At 45.1% G+C, this 20681-nt stretch overlaps 2 protein-coding genes across 11 annotated transcripts in view; one reads left to right on the top strand and one right to left on the bottom strand.

Annotated features, from left to right (window-relative positions):
- The window catches only part of pold1 (polymerase (DNA directed), delta 1, catalytic subunit), a 19165-nt gene extending 11426 nt beyond the window's left edge, over positions 1-7739 (top strand). For all 4 annotated transcript variants that reach the window (XM_086056101.1, XM_086056104.1, XM_086056103.1 and 1 more), the window contains 12 exons: positions 1-7; positions 103-250; positions 819-914; positions 1025-1162; positions 2570-2745; positions 2858-3010; positions 4487-4589; positions 4702-4834; positions 4944-5057; positions 7216-7268; positions 7346-7443; positions 7521-7739. The exon at positions 1-7 is cut by the window's left edge and continues 107 nt beyond it. In XM_086056101.1, coding sequence (XP_085912227.1) covers positions 1-7; positions 103-250; positions 819-914; positions 1025-1162; positions 2570-2745; positions 2858-3010; positions 4487-4589; positions 4702-4834; positions 4944-5057; positions 7216-7268; positions 7346-7443; positions 7521-7608 — 1307 coding nt within the window. In that variant the 3' untranslated portion in view covers positions 7609-7739. The remainder of the gene's footprint in view (positions 8-102; positions 251-818; positions 915-1024; positions 1163-2569; positions 2746-2857; positions 3011-4486; positions 4590-4701; positions 4835-4943; positions 5058-7215; positions 7269-7345; positions 7444-7520) is intronic.
- Positions 7740-9628: 1889 nt separating this feature from the next.
- Positions 9629-20681, bottom strand: part of ep300b (EP300 lysine acetyltransferase b) — a 31133-nt gene continuing 20080 nt past the window's right edge. For 4 of the 7 annotated variants that reach the window (XM_086056371.1, XM_086056373.1, XM_086056374.1 and 1 more), the window contains exons 18-30: positions 20091-20330; positions 19906-19994; positions 18834-18914; positions 18447-18503; positions 17947-18024; positions 17554-17621; positions 17267-17417; positions 16643-16903; positions 16360-16525; positions 14856-15023; positions 14612-14773; positions 13975-14256; positions 9629-12936 (exon numbers count right to left, since the gene is read on the bottom strand). In XM_086056371.1, coding sequence (XP_085912497.1) covers positions 9748-12936; positions 13975-14256; positions 14612-14773; positions 14856-15023; positions 16360-16525; positions 16643-16903; positions 17267-17417; positions 17554-17621; positions 17947-18024; positions 18447-18503; positions 18834-18914; positions 19906-19994; positions 20091-20330 — 4992 coding nt within the window. In that variant the 3' untranslated portion in view covers positions 9629-9747. Of the gene's footprint in view, positions 12937-13974; positions 14257-14611; positions 14774-14855; positions 15024-16359; positions 16526-16642; positions 16904-17266; positions 17418-17553; positions 17622-17946; positions 18025-18446; positions 18504-18833; positions 18945-19905; positions 19995-20090; positions 20331-20681 lie in introns of all 7 variants that reach the window. The other 3 variants (XM_086056369.1, XM_086056372.1, XM_086056370.1) reach the window with 1 other exon arrangement.

Here is a 20681-nt window from a genome sequence, read left to right as displayed (position 1 = left end):
GAAAGAGGTTTGAATTATGAACCTTGGTGTGCAAACGTAAAAGAAATCCTGCCACGGTGTGCCCAGATTTCAGCAATATATAGTGTCCCACTCTGTTCACAGGGCTAAAGCGGAGCTAAAGAAAGAAACGGACCCTTTTAAGAAGCAAGTGCTGGATGGCCGGCAGCTGGCCCTCAAAATCAGTGCCAACTCCGTCTATGGCTTCACGGGGGCTCAGGTGGGCAAGCTGCCCTGCCTGGAAATCTCCCAGGTAAGTGCGTCTATTTTCATCACCGTCAAACACGGCACTGTAAGAGCAAATGTAAGCCCCTTTTCTTGCTTTTTCAGCACATGTGAAGTCAAAGCATGCGATCACAATCAGCAAAGATTAAGTGGAGTCAGGAAATGGGAAAATAATGATAACAATGTGTCTGTGTTTAGGGAAGTAGATTTTGTGACAGTTCCATTGTAACACTGCACACCAATGAGGCTCTCACATTACATGTTCATCGGAATGGGCAAAAAAAAAAAAAAAATTCAAATATTTAACTGACACCAAAAACTTGACCTTACTGTTCTTGTTAGGTTACTGTAAGCTGAGACAGCTTTTTAAAATAAAACGTTGACAAATGTGGTACTTATTAGATAGTCCTCATGTGACATTAATATCCTGTTTTGGATTCGGACTGTAAACCATCAAGTCACTTTTTTTTGCTTCACGCCATAGTTTGATGTGGACTAAAAGAGGAAATGAAAGGCGTGTGCGCGCATGTCTGTTGGACTGAGGAAAGACACAATGACTTTCATCATGTTTTTTTTGTTGTTTTTTTTACATGTAGAGTGTGACCGGGTTTGGAAGACAGATGATTGAGGAAACCAAACGGTTAGTGGAGTCCAAGTACACCATTTCCAATGGTTACCAAGGTGATGCCAAGGTGGGGAACACTTGGATTCACAAATTTTCTGAACTAGGTTTTTCTTTACACTCTCAGACTCTTTGTCTTTTCAGGTGATATTGTTCAACTTAATATTTTCTACTTGAAAGGTCATCTATGGAGATACGGACTCTGTCATGGTAAAGCTCGGCGTCGCCACGGTGCAGGAGGCCATGAACATTGGAAAAGAGGCTGCAGAGTGGGTGTCTTCCCATTTCATAGCCCCCATCAAACTGGAGTTTGAGAAGGTAACGTATTGCACCATGCGGATGCATCACAATGACTGACTTGCACTCGGTTCCTCCTCTGACGCTTGTCGCTGTCTTAAAGTGGTTGCTGACATCTGGCATTTAAAACTGGATGCAAATTAAAATTGTCTAATATTAAGATTTCTTTCAGTTTAGTGGAATAGATTGTTGATTTAATCCTTTTTCCCCACTGACTTACTGAGCCAAGGCAAAACATGAGAAAAACCTTACGGCACACCACCAAACATCACAAAAAGTACATTTTTCGTTCATATACCATGACTTGACTTTTTATTTTTTATTTTTTTACTTTTTTACTTTACTTTTTACTTATAGTGTCTAAAATGTTTCCCTCCTCCAGCACAGCTGATTCAAATGATCAGGATCATTATCAAGCTCCTGCAGAGTTTACTGATGAGCTGATCATTCGAATCAGGTGTGTTGGAGGAGGAAAACATCTAAAACATGCAGGATAGCTTGAGGAAAGAAGTTTGTAAAAATGCATTACTGAGTTTGCTGAGTATTTTCTTTACCCCAAATTTATTATGGAAACCGTTTTGAAGTATTGTCAATTAGGGCTGCCACAAACTATTATTTTGCTAGTCGACTAATTACCAACAGTAGTTGTGATTAGTCGACTAATCGGATAATATATAAATCGCGGCAAATCGCAGCAGCAAGCTGCTGCTCTTATAATAAGCATGTCGTTTTTGTGTTGAGTGCTGATATTTCCCAGTTCATGAACGCATCACTCCGTTCGCGAGTGAGAGAGAGAGAGAGCAAGCGTGCGCTTCCTGCTTTGATGTCCACCACGGGCACAAACACACAGAGTTTTGGTTGTTAATCAACGCAAGTTTACTGAATAATCGCTGCTTAATCCATAGAAGATGCTACGACGTCTTAGCGTATCAAATAGGAGCGTTACATCAAACACACCGTAACGTGTGTATGCTAACTGCAGCGAGCCTCTAGTGTGCCTATGTCAGATATGAAATCAGGCATAAGCCATAACTTGCTTCCTATTGTTAAATGATTTGGGCATCCCCATCGTGCTGCCATGAAAGGCGGGTTTGCATTGTATTGAGTATATTTGGTGAAATGCGCCGTAACCTTCGGACTCTGTTGCCAATACGAATTAGCCCTTACAGTGTAAGTCTTACACTACTTTACCCACAATGCTTCTGTTTACATCACCCGGATTACCACCACTGCGCATGTGCGTTGCAGATACGAAAACAGCCAGCAAGAGAAGAGCGAGAGGCGGCAGTCTCGAGGGAAAAATAATTTGCCAAATTCATGGCAGCCCTATTGTTTATCAAGGAAATGTAGTCAAATGGGCATTCCTCATTAAGACAAAACAATTGTGGTCTCTAAATGAAGTAAGCATATTATTGCTAATCTTGACAGGTGTACTTCCCGTACTTGCTGATCAACAAGAAGCGCTATGCTGGCCTCTACTTCTCCTCCAACGCAGACGTGCATGACAAGATGGACTGTAAAGGCATTGAAACAGTCCGCAGAGACAACTGCCCCCTTGTGGCCAACCTTATTAACACTTGCCTGCAGAAAATCCTCATAGACAGGTGCGCTCCTTATAACACAGTCACCTCCCAGGGAAATGACATCTTTTTTTTTTGGGGGGGGGGGGGGGGGCGTGAATAGGCACGTGTTGACGGTGGTGTAATGTCTCTTTAGGGATCCCCAGGGTGCAGTGGCTCACGCCAAAGAGGTGATCTCTGACCTGCTGTGCAACCGCATCGACATCAGCCAGCTGGTCATCACCAAGGAGCTGACGCGCACGGCACAGGAGTACGCTGGAAAGCAGGCGCACGTGGAGCTGGCTGAGAGGTCCTACCAACCAAAAGTTTTGCTCTTTTCAGTATGCTTTTCTTAGAGACGAAGTCAACTCAAAAATGTTATTTACAAGAAAATGTTTGATGCAGCCCCACTAGTCTAAACATGGTATTCTGATTAATATTGGGTTTATAGAATATGAGTTAAGCAGCAAATCCACCCATTTTTAGCCATCTCAGGAGGCGGCCATTTTGTCACTTCCTGTCGATGAAAAGGACATCACAGTTGTTCAAGGATTAGGTGATCATGTCTCATCTTCAGAAAACAGGCGAGCCATGATTGGTCGTGACTTGAGTCCTGAGCAGCTGCAATGTCATTCTCAGTCGACAGAAAGTGGCCAAAATGGCCGCCCCCTGAGACAGCTAAAAACAGGTGGATTTCATTAGGTGGCTTGTTTTAACAAGTAAATTAAAAAAAAAATACATATTTTTTGTATTATTACACCTTTAATTCTCTCTTTCAAAAAAAAAAAAAAAAATCTTCCAAACATCCATCAATTTGTAATTGGCCTAAAGCTAATCTAAGTAGGAGTAATTGGTTTATTACACTGGTCAACAACTTTTTACAAAATTACAAGTAAACTTTTTTAGATTATATTTTTGCGCTGATCGCAAATCTGCCCAGGTTCAGGTTTACATAACAGGAAAAAAAAGAAATGTAATATTGTATTATTTAGCAGAGCTGGGCATTTTACTAAAAATTGAGCGTCCGTTATTCGTTATCCGTCTGCAGCGTGGCTACCCTTCCGTTGCCCATCATTCGATTAAACGGCCATCCGTCGGTGAGTTTGACTAAACTTTCATTCGCAGCCCCCCACCCCCCATTCCCTCACTCAAATCTGTCCCCCAAACTCACTATTTTCCTCCCTGTGCTTCCCTCGGCCATCGAATACATTTAGGGACATAAAAAGCCATCTCTGATTAATATTTGCTGTTGGCCAGTGTTAGTTTATTTTATTGGCAACAGGTCTCCAAATGTAGGTATGCACTTTTTTGTTTTTGTCTTTAAAGATATGACATTATGACAATTTATTGCTAATTATTTTGCTGGCCCCCAAGCTATGGATCATGGAGTCTCTGGGCTCCCGTACCCAAGCTTTGATAACTCCTGCTTTCCAGGATACATGTATTCGTTCACAGTTTAAAGAAGTTCCATTTTTTTTTTTTTTGTTTGTTTAATAACATGACATGTTTTGAGGAAAAGACATGCTTGATGCAAGTGAAATGCTCTTCCACCTGCCTGCCTGGTAACCCCAAAAATTCTGGCAGACAAAAAGCAGGCATGTTTTTCCTTGATTTGAGATATTTCATTTCGGTTATCTTTAGTTTTTACAGTTCGCACTTGATGTGTGCGCAGGCAGCCTAGTCACCCAACTATTTGCATACAACCAATAAAAAAAAGTCCATTTCTAATATGTGCCCTTTCAATATTTGATCAATGAGGACCCCTGGCATTGTGTGTAATTGTCAGGATGAAGAAGCGAGACGCAGGCAGTGCTCCAAACCTGGGAGACCGCGTTCCTTACGTCATCGTGAAAGCCGCCAAAGGAGCGGCAGCGTACATGAAGTCAGAGGTTCGACCCCCATTGACCTTTCCCCCCCCACCCCCCCCCCCCCACCCCCCCACGCATGCACCATATGTATCTTGCCGATCAATTATTTATGTATTTATTCTTTAAATTCCAGGACCCCATCTATGTGCTGGAAAACAACATCCCCATTGACACACAACACTACCTGGACCAGCAGCTGTCCAAGCCCCTGCTGAGAATATTTGAGCCCATTTTGGGCGAGAGCAAGGCGGAGAGCGTCCTCCTCAGTCAGTGATTTTTCTGGCCTCCGTTTTTTTTCTACCGCTGTATTTGGCTGCAGTTGAGTTTCAAGAGAGAGTGTCAGTCCCGAGAGATAAACATGGGCTTTTGTTTCAGAGGGCGACCACACGCGCTGTAAGACTGTGTTGACGTCGAAGGTCGGCGGCCTGATGGCGTTCGCGCAGAAGAGGAGCACTTGCATTGGCTGCAAGGCTGTGCTCAAGACAGACGGTGCGTGGCTGTTGCTCGACTTGACGAGCGCATGCGCTGTGCCTTTTCCTTTCTTGTCGGTTTTTTTGTGCACAGCAGTGTTTCCCCAACCTTGATAAAGCCAAGGCATGTATTTGACATTTGACATTTGAAAAAAAAATGTCATGGCACGTGGACATCACTAATAATGAGCTTGTCTCAATACTCACTAGTGTGCCAAGTTTGAAATCTGGGCTTGTTTAGTTGAACACAGTTACTATTATTTTTCTAGTATTCTGTTGTATGATTGGCAATGAGTATACGTTTTTTTTATTCCAAATATTAACATGTTACACCCAAAAACAAGGACTCCAACATCCTTACAATCAAAAACAAAACACAACCACTATAGACAAAACCATCGACACCACAAAAGCTCATATAGAAAAAATGTCAGCGCAGCAAAAATTGTGAATGCCTCAGATCAAAGTCCACGATATGCATATTTATCCATTAAGGACGGGAGCGCATAACCGTCTTTCTTCCACTAAAGCCGGGAGCGCTGTTGCGTGTTTCTCCCTTTAAAGCCGTGAGAACGCTTTTTTTTAATCCAATTCTCGATCTCTTAGCCAATGAAATGCATCAGAATATACATGTGACGGTGTCGTGAGTTGTCGGAGCATATCTGGAATTTTTTTCGAGGAGTAATGGCCGCACTGTCTATCGTGGAAGCTCTGATAAAAGTCACGGCAGTTATATAGACAACACGCTCGCGGACTTTAAAACCGTGAAAACATCCAAACGTGATGTATGGTGCCGATATATGTTCATATACGATGACAATTTCAACGTCTTTGTAAGAGAATACTGAATGGTAATTACCACTCGATTTTTTTAAACTTAAAATACTGCTTCACTTGCATCTTCGATTGAAACAGTAAATGTTAATAAACTCGGGCCCGTGTGAAAGCCACACGTCCAAGCTGTCAAATTCTTTTGGAATTATGTTTCAATCTGCTACAGGGACTGAGATATCAATTATTTTGTAGGTGGCGAAAATGTCAGGTTTTCAAGGGTGACTCCAAAGACGACCGGAGGTTTTAGAGAGATGTCTCACGAGGGGCTTCAGGCTTGAATGGGTTATGTCTTACTTTAGAATCTCGTTTCTTCTATAGTTTTTAATTGGATTGCTTTTTTCAGCCATGTACACCTCCAATGTTCTATATCGCCTCATATAACTTTTAAAAGTTATGTTAAAGTGGAAGTCAAACCAAACATATATTTTTCAGTAATAAGTTCTATGCAAGTCCACTTGTTTTTAGCCATCTCCGGGGGCGGCCATTTTGTCACTTCTGTCGACTGAAAATGACATCACAACTGCTCAGGGCTCAGGTAATGACCTGTTTCTGAAGCTGAGCCATGATTGGTCATTACCTGAGCCCTGAGTAGTTGTGATGTCATTTTCAGTCGACAGAAGTGACAAAATGGCCACCCCCTGAGATGGCAAAAAACGGGTGGATTTTTCTGCTTAAAGCGGAAGTCAACCCAAGCATATTTTTTTCAAGAATATGTTCCCAGCAGGCCCACTAGTTGAAACACGGAATTCTGATTGATTTTGCGTTTGTGGAATATAAATTAAGCAGCAAAATGCACTCGTTTTTAGCCATCTCTGGGGCCGGCCATTTTGTCTTCTGTCGACTGAAAATGACATCACAACTGCTCACAACGACCAATCACGGGTGACCTGTTTGCTGAATCTGAGCTGTGAATGGTTGTTGTGAGCAGTTGTGATGTCATTTTCAGTCAGCAGAAAACAAAATGGCCGCCCCCAAGGATGGCTAAAAATGAGTGCATTTTGCTCCATAATTTATATTCCACAAATGCAAAATTAATCAGAATGCTGTGTTTCAATTAGTGGGCCTGCATAGAACATATTCTTGAAATAAATATGTTTGGGTTGATTTCTACTTTAAGTAAAAATCGATTAATAGCTTTAAAAGGAAACAGTTTTCCAGTATAATTAAGTTTGACATCACTGCATTTTTATTAAGTCCCCAAAAGAGAATTTATTTGTTCTGCCTGTCATTACATTATGTGTAACAAATGAACAATTTTCCACGGCACACATGATGATCTCATATTGCACCGTGATTGCGTATCAGTGGTGTAGAGATTAATTGTGTGCGTTGTCACATTGCAGCTGCCGTGTGCGATTTCTGTAAGAAGAAGGAGTCGGAACTGTACCAAAAAGAGGTTGGTCTGCACTTTGACGTAGCCCAAATCACTTATGACCCAGTCAGTGTTTTCATGAATTGGGGTAAAACTTGCAGATTTTCCATTTAAACACTCTGGAGGAGCGTTTTTCTCGACTTTGGACTCAGTGTCAGCGTTGCCAAGGCTCCCTCCATGAAGATGTCCTCTGCACCAGGTGCGTTACTTCAACTGTATGCGCAAGTGCCGCTTTGCCGTCCGTTAACCGAAGCGTCACACTGTTGTGCTCCTCAGCCGCGACTGCCCCATCTTCTACATGAGGAAGAAGGTTCAAAAAGATCTGGACGATCAAGGCAAGCTGGTGTCTCGTTTCGGATGGTGAAACAATGTTCTTCAGTTCACTCCTGGACTTGTTAAATCACTGTTTTTGTGGGTGTTTGTAAAAAAAAAAAAAAAAGTATATTGCTTTGTATTTTGTTATATCAATAAAATATGTACTGTTTTTCAACTTTAGTTATGTAATTTTCATTCAAACTCGTATATAAATCATAGTTGGGGTAAGGCTTCATTTTCAAAGATGTTGAGAGGACAGAAACGGCAATAACAGCGCAAACAGTTACGGAACATTCAAAAGCATAATATGTAGTTGGTCTCATATTGAATCAGAAACTTGTGTTGAATTTGAGTGACTTGTAGAGTATTTCAAGAAGGTGCTACAGAAACTGAAAGTTTTACCAATTCAGTCTATGGGGAAATGTGAGCAGTAAGCAGTCATTTGAACATTGAGTTTTTATTATGAGTGTTGTTTGGTGGCAGCATGTCGATATAAAAAAAAAATCAAAAAGATTTTTTAAAAATCGGGAGTTTTAAAAGTATGTTTGTGTGGTCCAAGCAGATGTAGATATTTGTATTCTGTGACCTAATTGAGTGTGTGATGTACATCTGCGCCCCACTATTTATTTTTTTATCAAATCAAATCCAAGTCACAGAGCAGCAACTCCTTTATAACATGACATGGATGACTTAAGGGTCTTGTTTTCCCCATATTTTGTGAGGAAATCTTTTCGTAGTCATACACAACTAGTCGCATCACTAATGTTCATTTTCATTTTATTATAAAAAACAGTATTTGAGTCCACAGTTTTTCCTTTGTACAGTAAAAAATATTAAATAAACTCCCAAAGTTCTTAGCAGAAAGATACAGGATGGACTTTGGGGGAGAACAACTCTCCCCCTGGCAGAGGCGAGCGGGGAGGGGAGGGGGGAGTCCAAGGGAAGCAGCAACTGGGACGAGGCAGAAAGATGGAGAGTGACTGTTCATATCTCCTGCATTCTCCTCATTTCTGTGCAACACAGTTCATTTGGATCGATATTCTCCTTTGAATCCAAACAGGAGAATTGTAATAAAAGAAACCAACCCCCCCCCCCCCCCCCCCCAAAAAAAAAAACAATACAAGGAGCCCATCATGCTCATGTTTCACATCCCAGCCGATGTACTCGAAAGATTACAGGCACACAGGTATGCAGCCCCCCTCCCCAAGTCTCCCATGCTCCACGAGTGTCTTTTAAGGAAGGAGTGCACACACATTCGAGGGAGAGGGCCTGCATGTTTGCGAGGGAACGTTCCCTTCCAGCATGGCAGATGTCTGTTAGAGGCTGGCCGGGACATCGCGACGTGTCCTCTGGACTCACAGCAGACCGTTGACAAAACTGCAAGAAAACACTGACTGACATCGGAATTTTTCCCGCCCGGACACACAAATGCACATATACAACTAAAGACATGAAAAGTGAAACAAAAATATCCACTAATCCCATTCAATAACAAAAATAGATTTCTATAGGAAATGTAGCGCAGTCTCAAGGTACATAACACCCCCAGCCCAAAAGAAGATAATAAATAAAGCAAAGCCAAACATAAAAAGGAAGATATGCATCGTGTTTGGATTGACAATAATAATACCATTTTCACTCTGCAAAAACAAAAAACAGACTTGAGTGGCGGGAAATAATTCAATAATAATAATTAAAAAAAAATGGTTATTTGCATTATTACACTCCCTCTTTAATTCTTGAATACTTAAAAACTTTTCTTAAAAAGGCATTTTCCCCCTTAACCCTCCAAAAATATTACCTTTCGCGTACTGTATTCTGCAAGACTCGGGGGCGCGACAACCCACCTTCCCCTTTGTCCACAATTGGCAAAAAAAATATATTAAACAGCAATAACTTACAATTCATTTATTCTAATTTATTTAATGACTGCTTGATTTATTGTTCATCTCCCATAGGAAGTTCAGTTCAATGCATCTTTATTGAAAACATTTTAAATAACGTTTAGTTTAAAAAAAAAAAGAAAAAAAAAAAAAAGAGAAAGGCTAAGTAATAAAGATAGATAGATAACACTGTCCTGGATGAGTGCAGTTTGTGCGAAGGATCAAAGTTTTTTTTTTTGTTTTTTTTTTCCTTTTCCCAAGCTGGACATGACAGAGGAAGTAGAAGTAGAATTGTAGAATTCCTCCTACATGATGTCTAAAGGGTTGTGATTGATGTTCTGGCCCAGTGGGTCCTGACTGTTGCCTCCCTGCCCATGCAGAGCCGCCATCCCACTCAGCTGGGATAACATGACACTCTGCTCCGAGCCAAATTGTTCCATAGAGTTCTGTTGCTGCTGCGGGACCACCATACCTGGGTGGTGCTGGTTGAGGTGGGCCGGGTGCGGGGAGCCCGTCTGCATCTGGGGTGATATGTGATGAGGGGACGGCTGCGGCTGCATGCGCGGCGACGGGCTGGAGTGTGGCGGCTGCGACTGGGGTCTGGGTGAGGGCTGGGGGGAGCGCACCTGGTTGGCCAGGGAGGTGGGCAGCGTCTGGCCCTGCAGGTGCGGGTGGGGGGACTGGGCCATCTGGGGGGGCTGCTGGGGGCTCATGGGATTGCTGTGCTGCGCCGGCGAGCCCCCCGTACCAAGATGTTGCTGCTGTTGTTGCAGCAGTCTCTGGTGGAGGGCCTGCTGAAGGAGGGCCTGAGAAGGCGGGGGGCCGTTTTGACTCGTCTGAGGGCCCTGGGGCGGCTGCGGGGCTCCCCCGCCGCCGGGCCCCGAGTCCCCCCCGGGCAGGCCCGCCATAGCGTTCTGCCGCTGCATCTGAAGGTGGTGTTGGTGCTGGAGCTGCTGCTGCAGTGCGGCCGTGGCCTGTTGCTGGGCCGAGCCGGGGTAACCCGGACCCTGCTGGCTAGGGGGCTGCTGAGGACCTCCTGGGGGGCCCTGTCCCACTTGGGGCGGCTGCATCCCAGGCTGGCCCATGTACCCCTGGCCCTGTGGGGGCTGGGGCTGCTGAAACTGACCGTGATTGAGCCCCATTTGCTGTTGATGTTGCTGTTGCTGTTGATGTTGATGTTGCTGTTGTTGTTGTTGTTGTTGTTGTTGTTGCTGCTGCTGCTGTTGCTGTTGCTGCAGATGTCTCCTCATGAGCAGCTCTCGAAATTGGGGATTGTTCAGATTGGCCATTTGCGGTCCCTGGCCCTGCAGAGCTCTGCCACCGGCTTGCTGCTGCTGCTGCTGCTGCTGCTGCTGGAGCGCCGCAACTTGCTGCTGCTGTAAACCACTGAGGACTGGTCTCTGTTGTTGTTGTTGTTGTTGTTGAATTTGTTGCTGCTGTTGCATCTGCTGCTGCTGCTGCTGCTGCAGCTGAGCCATAGCGGTGATGTTCGCTCCTCCCTGGCCCCCCATATGCATCCCCGGCTGGCCTGCGCCCACCACGTTCATGTTCACCTGCTGCCCCCCTCCCGCCATCACATTAGCGACAGGCCCCCCAGTGGGTCCTGGACCTCCCGGGCCCCCCTTGTACTTGGAGGCCCTCTGTTTGATAAATGCGGCCATGAGCTGAGGGTTGGAGCGCAGGATGTTGAGGACTTGTTGCTGCTGGAGCGGCGAGCTGGGTGAGCGGAGAGTACGTAAAAGATCCTGCAAGGCGGCCTGGGTGATGTTGCCACCCGCGCCAGCTCCTGGGACCCCGGACGCTCCGGGCCCAGGTCCTGTGAGCACCGCACCAGCGCCGCCTGGCTGCTGCTGCTGCTGCTGCTGCTGTTGCGCCATAGTCATCATGGCAGGATGGCTCTGAGCTTGCTGCTGCTGCATTTGCTGATGCTGCTGCTGTTGTTGTTGTTGTTGTTGTTGTGCTACCATCAAAACCTGATGACCCATTTGGTTCATCATGGCTTGCCTCTGCTGGGGGGGTATCCCCTGGCCTGTCCACTGCTGCTGTGGGTTTTGAAGTGGAGCGCCCATCCTCTGCTGTTGATGTTGAACCTGAGATGGGATCTGGCCCTGCGAAATGTTGCCTTGCTGTTGTTGTTGTTGTTGTAGCATGGGCCCACCAGTGCCAACCATCATCCCAGCCGGAGCGCTCTGCTGCTGCTGCTGCTGCTGCTGCTGCTGCTGCTGCTCCATGTGGGCCCGAGCTGACTGCATTGCAGCTTGGTTTTGTGTCGGCATGCCCTGGGGTCCCGCCGCCCCTCCGGTCCCCGGGTGTCCCATGGCCATCTGCTGACCTTGGCCCTGTTGATGGTGAGGGTGAGGAGGCATCAGGCCGGCAGCCGCTTGCCTCTGGAGCGCCATTTTCCTCTGGGCGTCGGCGACCCTCTGGATCTTCATCGCGATCTCGACTGCGGCCGGCGGAGGACCGGAAGGCTGCTGCTGCTGCGGCGGAAGAGCGGGCTGGCCTTGAGGCTGGTTGGGAGGTTGACCCCCGACATTTCCGGCCATGACGGGGCAGCCGGGTTGTTGGCGAGGCGGCGTGGCAGATCCCAGAACCGGTTTTCCTTGGGATTGGTGGAGTGGAGAAGAGCCGGGGGGCCTGCTGGCAAACGCGGGCATGTTGGTGGGGTTCTGGTGGAGTTGCTGATGGTTGGTTCCTGCTCCGCTTTGCTGCTGCTGCTGCTGCACCTGTGGGAGCATTTGGTGCTGATGTTGAGGGGAGCTCATTATGCCGCCAGTGCCTCCTCCACCTGGCATCGGCTGAAACTGGTGGTGAAGCTGTTGCTGCTGCGGAGGCATGGCACCCGGTTGAGGAGCTTGTTGGCCTACGGGGCCAGGACCCAGTCCTTGTTGCGGGACAGCGGGCGCGGTCTGAGTCGGCGTCTGAGGAGTTGGAGGTTGAGTTCCGACCGATGTCGGCGTACTGGGCGCAGTGATGCCGTTTGTGCCTGGTGACGGCAGTCCCATAACGGGCCCTCCCGGTTGACCCCCAGCCGGCTGCCCCACCCTCTGCATGCTGGCCATCCTCCGTCTTAACATCTGCGCCTGTTGGAGCCGGTGCTGGAGTTGCTGCTGCCGGAGCTTTTGCTTGATGTTGAGGCAGAACGGCACAGGGCATTTGTTCTCCTGGCAGTGTTTGGCATGGTAGCAGCACAGAGCGATGAGCTGTTTGCAAATGGGACAGCCGCCGTTGGTCTTGCGCTTGCAGCTTTTGGTGTGCTGAACAACACGCTTCATCTTCTGGCACGATGGCAGTGAGCAGTTGGCGTTGCGGCACTGGCACGCGTGGACCAGCGACTGGATGCATCGCTGGATGCTCAGGCGGCGAGAGTCTCCCGGACTCTGGGTAGACGCCGCTGCCTGGTTGTTGCTGTCGTCATCCAGCCCAAGTCCCAACTTGTCCATTTTGTGCTCGTGGCCTTTAGCGTTATAGCAGGTGATGCACAAGTCATAGTCCTGGAGGGGGGGGGGGGGGGGGGGGGGCGGAAAAGAGGATTGTGATGATCAGAATTTCAGAGGGATCAATTTAATTGCAAGTTCCCTACCTAAAATAAGCATCTTTATACGGATGTGAGTTAGTAAGAATCTATGCATCATTCGTCCCCCACAAGTTTTCAATTGGAGATTGATGAGAAACAAACAAAAAAAAGTGACTTTTCCTTTATCCAACTTAAAAACTGCCAAATTTGGATGAGAAACAAGCAAAAAAAAAAAAGGGACTTTTCCTTTATCAAATTTAAAAACTGCCAAATTTTTCACATTTCAATTTTAAGCTCAGACTAAAACCTATTTACCCCTCCTCCTTTTTAGTATTTTTATTTATTTTTTTTTTAAATGGAAGCCAACGCCAACATTTTCTTGACAAGAATATGTTCTATGCAGGCTCACTAGTCAAAACATGGCATTCTGATTAATATTGCGTTAGTGGAATAAGAGTTAATCCATCTTTAATCATCTCAGTCTGTCGACTGAAAATGATATCACAGTTGCTCAGCTAATGACCAATCACGGCTCACCTGTTTTCTGAAGCTGAGCCATGATTGGTCGTTACCTGAGCCCTAAGCAAAGGTGATGTCATTGTTGTCAGTCGACAGAAAGTGGCAAAATGGCCGCCCCCTGAGATGGCTAAAAACAGGTGGATTTTTCTGCTTTAACTCATATTGCACAAATGCAATATTCATCAGAATGCCGTGTTTAAACTAGTGAATGCGCTTGGAACATACTGCAAATAATTTTATGGGGTTCTGGTTTTTGTTTGGTAGGTTTGAGTTTTCTTTTACAGGTTTGTTGTTGTTGTACTATTTCTGAAAAAGCAATCAAAAAAATACTGACAGTATGTAACTCGGCTATGCAAACATTACATAGTAAACATATACATAAAAATTCCCAGGCTACTAATAATTAAAGTTGGTAGACAAGCTCAAGAAAAGGGTTGGGGGGAAAAAAAATAAAAATAAAAATAATAATCAAGATCCTATCCATCCCAATTCTCACCTCACAAACAGTGCAGTGGAAGCGCGTCTCCACATGGTGTTTACACTCATTGCAAGTGTAGACAAAACGGTCCTGGCTCTGGTTATGGAGCTCCACCAACATACACATGGAACTCCACATGGACCTCCTGAGAGAGCTGAACTCCAGATGCTTGTCCCTCGCCAGCGTTAGGAAGGCGTCGCGGCCGTCCATCAGGTCACAGGCCATCAGGGGGTCAGGGTCAGTGATGGGGGGCAGTGAGTTGGCAGTAGGGCCAGCGATGAGCCGGATGACAAAGAAAACCTAAACGATGAGACAGAACCGGATTGAAATGGAAGAATATATACAACCACAATAAATTCATGTATTTGCTCTCAGTAGGCCACTGGTTAGTAGTTCCTACATTTCAATTCTAATGCATTATGCCAATGAGTGTCACATGCCTCACTACTACTAGTTAACATATTTTGTAATTAACATGAAAAAAGCCATCCTAATGTCAATCATCTCAAAGCAAAGGCAGAATTTCATCTCTTGTACTGGATCTCAGGCTGTGCGAGTGTGAATCTATTATTGTGCAAGGTCCGTGCATTTTGACCATCTTTAATTGGGTAAGAGACGAAACAGGGATGACTACAACCAAATGAGAGGTGCAAACCTCTTTATGTTTCTCCATGGTGGCATAAAGTTTCTGGGACAGGTCATTGGACACGTTGGGCATTCCCGGCTTCTTCTTGTTGGCTCGGCTCATGCTGCTCTTGTTCTTGCTCGTCTTTTTATTGTTCTTCTTTTTGGCATTCTTGCTGTCTCCTTTTGTGGCCTAGGGACATTTGAAAGTCCATTTCAATGTCACTGCCATGACAAATAAACAAATGAGTCGTCTCACGCTGAGCCACACTTACATCGGTACTCTCGTTGCAGGTACTGTTCTCCTCTCTCTTCCTCTCCTCCTCCTCCTGCTCCAGCTCCTTGATACTCTCCTCCAGGACATTAGGCCAAAAGTCTCCCTCGAAGTACGGCAGCTCCTTGGCACTGGTCAGGCGGTCCTCTGTTGCCTGTTTGAAGATATCCTGCGGAAGAAATTTGTTTGTTGGAGCAATGAGAGTCTCCTTTAATGAACCTACCTGGGATTATTGCATGTGTTTCTGCTTTGTGTGTGTAGCAGTAGCAGTTTGAGGGTTTGATTACATACATAACTATTTTAATTAATAGCATTAGCATTAAGATAGCAGACCATCCCATCTTAATTGAACTATGGAAGGGGCACTGGTTTAAAGCGAAAGTCAACGCAAACATATTTTTTTCAAGAATATGTTCGATCCAAGCGCCCTAGTTGAAACGGGGCATTCTGATAAATATTGCATTTGTGGAATAAGTGCTAATCCACTCGTTTTCAGCCATCTCTAGGGGCGGCCATTTTGTCTTCTGTCGACTGAAAATGACATCACAACTGCTCACAATGACCAATCACGGCTAAGATTCAGAAAACAGGTCAGCCGTGATTGGTCGTTGTGACCCCCCCCCCGGCGATATCTGAAAGGAAAGACTGACTTACTGCGGCATGGAAACCTCACCGGAGTGTCCCCTTTTAGCACCTTCCAGGACCTTTTTGGACTATATGTACCTTTAAGGACCTCGGAAGCCTCGCCGCAGTTAAAGGGGACGCATTTAGCCCGGCCGTCTCAGTCTTGTAACATAGGGGAAACAATTACTGTCACATTCTGCTTCCTTGTCACTCCTGAGGGACTCGAGTATGGACTTTCAGAAGCTATGTGAAAATGTCTCAATTTATTCGTGTTTTGAATTATAATACATTAAGAACACTTCATTGTAAATGACTTCAAATGTCATTGAATTTGCCTTGCTGTTCTTTTTTGTTTGAATGTTGTAAGGTTTCATGTTTTTTTTCCTCTCTACTGCTCTTTCTACGGACTAATTGCACAAAACACAAATGTTTCATCTCCCATTGAGAGTTTTGTATATTGTATTGTTTGAATAAAGGTTATTTAAAAAATACATAAACTTCACTTCCTCTCGCCTTGTTCCCTCACTCAAATCTGTCCCCCGAACAACAACTCAATCGAACACTACTTTTGTTACAGAAACCTCACTGTGTTCATTGAAGCCCCACCGTGAAAATTAACGATTACATAGACGGATAAAAACGTGCTTCCGACTGTGCTTATTCCGACCAATTTTTTTTAATTTTTTTTATTTCCCCTTATCGCCTACAAAATGGGCGTCCGTCATAGGCAGATAGACGGACCGGTCCGTCACATAGGCGGAATGCCCAGCTTTGGCTAAAACTATTAAATAACAATGAATTATAAGGTGTTTTAATATCACTTCTTTTTTAACCTGTAAATAAGGATTAGTGCTACAATAACTAAAAGGCTAAGGCATTACCTTGTAGTCATGGACTATGCGCTCAGACACCGCCTTGTCCAGCATCCTCTTGTACCACTCTTGCAGCCTTTTTGGCTTGGGGATCTTCTGGTCCGGTGGGTGGCAATGGAAGATGTAGTCATCGCCCTCGCTTGGAGGACACGCCCAGATATGGCCCGTTGTAAACCTGAAGCAGGAGATGAGAACATGTTGTCGTTGAGAATATGCCTTTAATTCTTCCAGGTTTGGCTGTCTGAAATCGATCATCCGTGATGCTGCACTCTGCTGTCTAAGCTTCACTTACCCGAGCCTCTTTGCATATTCCAGGTAACCAAGCAAGATCTCGTGATAGACGGCGGTCCTGAGGTGTCGAGGTTTAAAGAAGTGAACACTGTCCAGGTAAGAGATATAAACTCGTCTCTGGTTGGGAGGCGGGCAGTCAGAGCCGTACTCTTGAACGTGCATTCCAAAAAAACACACATCTGCTCCGTCGACGTCCTCAAATGCAAATAAGGCTTTCATCCTATATGGGAAAGACTCTGACATCTCCCCGCTGTCCACAAACCTGGTAAATCAAAACATAAAAGTCCGAGATGAGCAAAACCAGTCCATTTTTCCCAAAACTATTTTCTCACAAATTAAACAGAAATCAACCACATTGTAACATTCTAGCTGTATGTTCACACAATTCATTACCGTGTTGTCGGACTGAATCAGTAAATCAATTTGCATTTCAATTGCTCTACCATGCTGGGAAATTATGATTTCGTGTGGATAATATGTCGAATCATTCAGTCAACAAACTCCCCAATCAATCCAAATTCAATTAGGTAAAGCTTGTGTCCAGCTGATGACTTTTCATTTCAACTCTCAAAGGACTCTCTAGCTGGCTTTCCTCACAACAATAAGTGCAAACGTGCAATCCTACCTGGACTTCATGCCTGGTTTGACCTCGACCACCTTGTCGGAGACGTGGACCACACGGATGGTGACCTCGCCAGCCTCAGGGTGGTTCTGCCGTTTGATGTAGTCATTCACTCGTGACTCCAAATAGCTCCCCAGCTTGGTTTGAGGAAGCCCTGGAAAACGATGGCAAACAATTTAACCATTTAGATCATGGTAAACAACTGTTTCTGTATACAGTAACTTAAAACCTTGATGACTGATTCCAGGTCAGATTATGTACATAATTATGATACATGACATCAAACTTACTTTTAGCTGCATATTTGTTCTCTTTCCGTGTCTTATTGGCCATCTTGAGACAGTTGTCGCAGACAAAGCTGTATTTAAGTAAGAAGGGAAAAAAAAAAAAAAAAAAAAGACTTTGTTAAATTTGCAGAACGGGTTTTCTAAAGCCGACTGGTCCATAAATACATGTGCATGTTTGTTTACATCACTACTTAGGATGTGTCTAAAATTCAAGAGTTAGGTTTATTTGTCACACACAAATCTGCATTTAGGTAACTAAAAAAATGGGTTACATTTGCAAAAGCTGACTGCTTCATAAGAATGTGTGCATGTATATGTACAATGGACCTACTAAGGAAGTATTTAAAATCCAAAAGTTGGGTTATTATATTGTTCACATAAATAATGCTTGCTCACCCTGAAGGCCAAATGGTTTCGTTATGCAGGACACAGATCTGGTGCATTTTACGACCGCAGTCGCTACATTCCACAAGCCTGAGCGAAGAGGAAAAAGCAGACAAAAGATGGAGGACAATATACCGTCAGTTAAGAGCACTATGGAAATTCATCCTTCGGCCCCTAGTGATAAAGTCTGAATAATTCTAACAAACCAAACAAAATGACCAGTCTTGTGAGTTGCATTATTGCTTTTATGAATTAAAAAGGGCCTCATTTAGATGAATTTTGAATGATGACCAACATCTTGAGGTCTACAACTCATTCACTGCCAAGGACATATTTGTCTTTTCACACTACAGACATTCAATCCCAGGAATTTATTTATGTTTTTTCCAAACGTTAGGGTAAAAGAGGGTCTGGAAATGTCTGGCAGTGAATGGGATAATTGGTAGCTCACGATCGTGACACTATTGGTGAATATAAAAATGAGCAGACATTTGAATTATACAAGGACTTACAACTCAGGGTCAAGAGTGTCATTCTTCTTTCGCTGGAATTGCTCTTTGTTGATGGACCTGTCAGAGAGACCAGGAAACCCAGCATTAGCATCTTCCTGTGCCTTTGCTAATTCCATTGTAACATTCAACAACAAGTTCGCAAAATACATGACAATAGATAACAGTGTTGCTGTAATGTGGCGAGGTCAAATACAGCGTTACATTGTAACAACTAAGAAGAGTATCTCAAAGAACACTTTGCAATTAAAAACTCAAAACAACGTTTCCAAGTAACGGCGCTTAATATCTGATGCCGCTACGGCCAGCTCTTCACGAGACCATGTAAATCAGCAGAGGATTGAGGCTCATCTGGACAAAATGACTTTGAAATTGAGGAGAGAAACTCACGTCTGAGGCTGGGAGGGGTCGTCGCCCAGGGAGACACTCTCGCCCTGGATTTCGTTGAAACACTTCTCACAGAAGTGGTACCTGTCAGCAAGAAGCCCATATTTTGGTGAACTACACCGTTTGCCATCAGCACAGCCAATCACAGAGAGGTCGCGGAGAAGCAGCCGCCAATCAGGGCAGGGCGGGGCAGGCCGGGGGGCGTACACACAGGAGGAGGCAGGGGGCAAGGAAGGTCGTCGCCAGCAGCCAATCGTGATGCAGAAGTGTTGTGTGGGCAGGTGTTTTGATTTTGAGCGTAAATTTCGGAGCGGATGATTGGTCACACCAAAGCAGGCCAATGCAGACATCACAAGCGTTAAAAAAAGGGAGGGAGAGAAGGGGAGGGGAAGGGAGGTCAAAATGAATATTTAAAAAAAAGCGTGAAGTAAATCGTTACAGATCAGACAGGGACAATGGAGGTATTTTGGGGGTAGTGGGGTGGGTGAGGGAACATAGTGTGAACAACAACCAACAGAGGACAGAGAGCCAAGGCAAAGCAAAGATTAGCATCAGACGTTCAGTGGTAAACAACAACATTACAGCAACATGAGAGACCACTAGCAGCTGTGGAGGAGGACAGGGCTCAGTCTCCAAAACACGAGGGTGGATGACGAGAAATATTATGGTTGGGCAACAAAAGGACCCATCATCCTTTCGAATTATTTATAAAGTGGGAACTCTCTCTCGGGTGGTGAGCAAGGTTACCGCCACACTCCTTCAAGTGGTCACGTATTGAGCATGGAAGCTCCCTCGGAGGGAACTGCAACAGCTAAGCCAAATTGGTGAGCAACAAGTCAGGAATCCCACTTTATGAATGACAACACAAGGGAAATCTAAATGGTGAGCTATGGAGATGGCGGCAGGGTGACATTTGAAGCCAAATTAAAGCTCATTTGTGATTAAAAATGCAGGAAATATTATTAGTGTGGAAATACAAAAAGAGCTTGAGCTGAATTTACTAGTTGCACTGTCGTGGCTAATATCATCAGGGTTTTCAAATTCCTGTCCAATTATTACTTGTATGAGCCCTTACCTGTTCTGGTAGCTAAAATAAGCAGCATCACGCTGGATCGTGCATAATTGTTTTCCATAGCAGCATAGAGTTTGGGGGGAAAACTCAAACTGGAATGAGAAAGACATTTTTTTTAAACTACTTTTATGGGCATATTCATCATTGAATGAAGGTTTGCGTTGATTTTCTTGATTCTGTTTCCTCACCTTCCTTCCACAGCAATATCCGAGGCCCTGCATGACAGGATCGATCTCGGTCTCAAACACTTCAGCCAGCTTGGAGCAGTACTTGTACACGCGGGATGTCTTGCGGTTGTACAACCAGGCGTTGTTGAACATCAGCCAGATATCCTCCACATACTGCCACGGCTCTTGGTACTGGCCCGTGTCCAGTTTCCGCTTGATGGTTGACAGGTCAATGGGGTTCTTCACGATGTCAAAGTAGTCCTGGTTCGGAGAAGGCGCCGTCCGGATTCAAAAATCATGGTGGAGGTGAAAAGTGTAGAAATTGCGGAGGTTGAAAGGGGGGGGTGAGAAGAGAGAGCATGTCCAAGAGGCCAAGATGAGGGAGGTGGGGATCAAGAGCGCCATCATCAGCGACGCCAGGCATTGCAGTTGGACCAGAGGAGGGAGAGAAGAGGGTGCAGGGGGACAATGTTGTTGAGCACTGCAGAAAAGAGGGTTTGTGTGCAAACAGAGAGACATGACAACTTCGGCCCTCGAGCTCTTCGCTTTGCACCCTGACGTATACATTTCTGCCTACTGCTCATCTAGCCTTTTTATCAAAGTTGGCTCCAG

This window comes from Filicampus tigris, chromosome 16, assembly GCF_054856515.1.
Source record: "Filicampus tigris isolate MCC_2025a chromosome 16, RoL_Ftig_1.0, whole genome shotgun sequence".
NCBI classification, from domain to species: domain Eukaryota; kingdom Metazoa; phylum Chordata; class Actinopteri; order Syngnathiformes; family Syngnathidae; genus Filicampus; species Filicampus tigris.
This window is presented reverse-complemented; position numbering and strand designations above follow the sequence as displayed.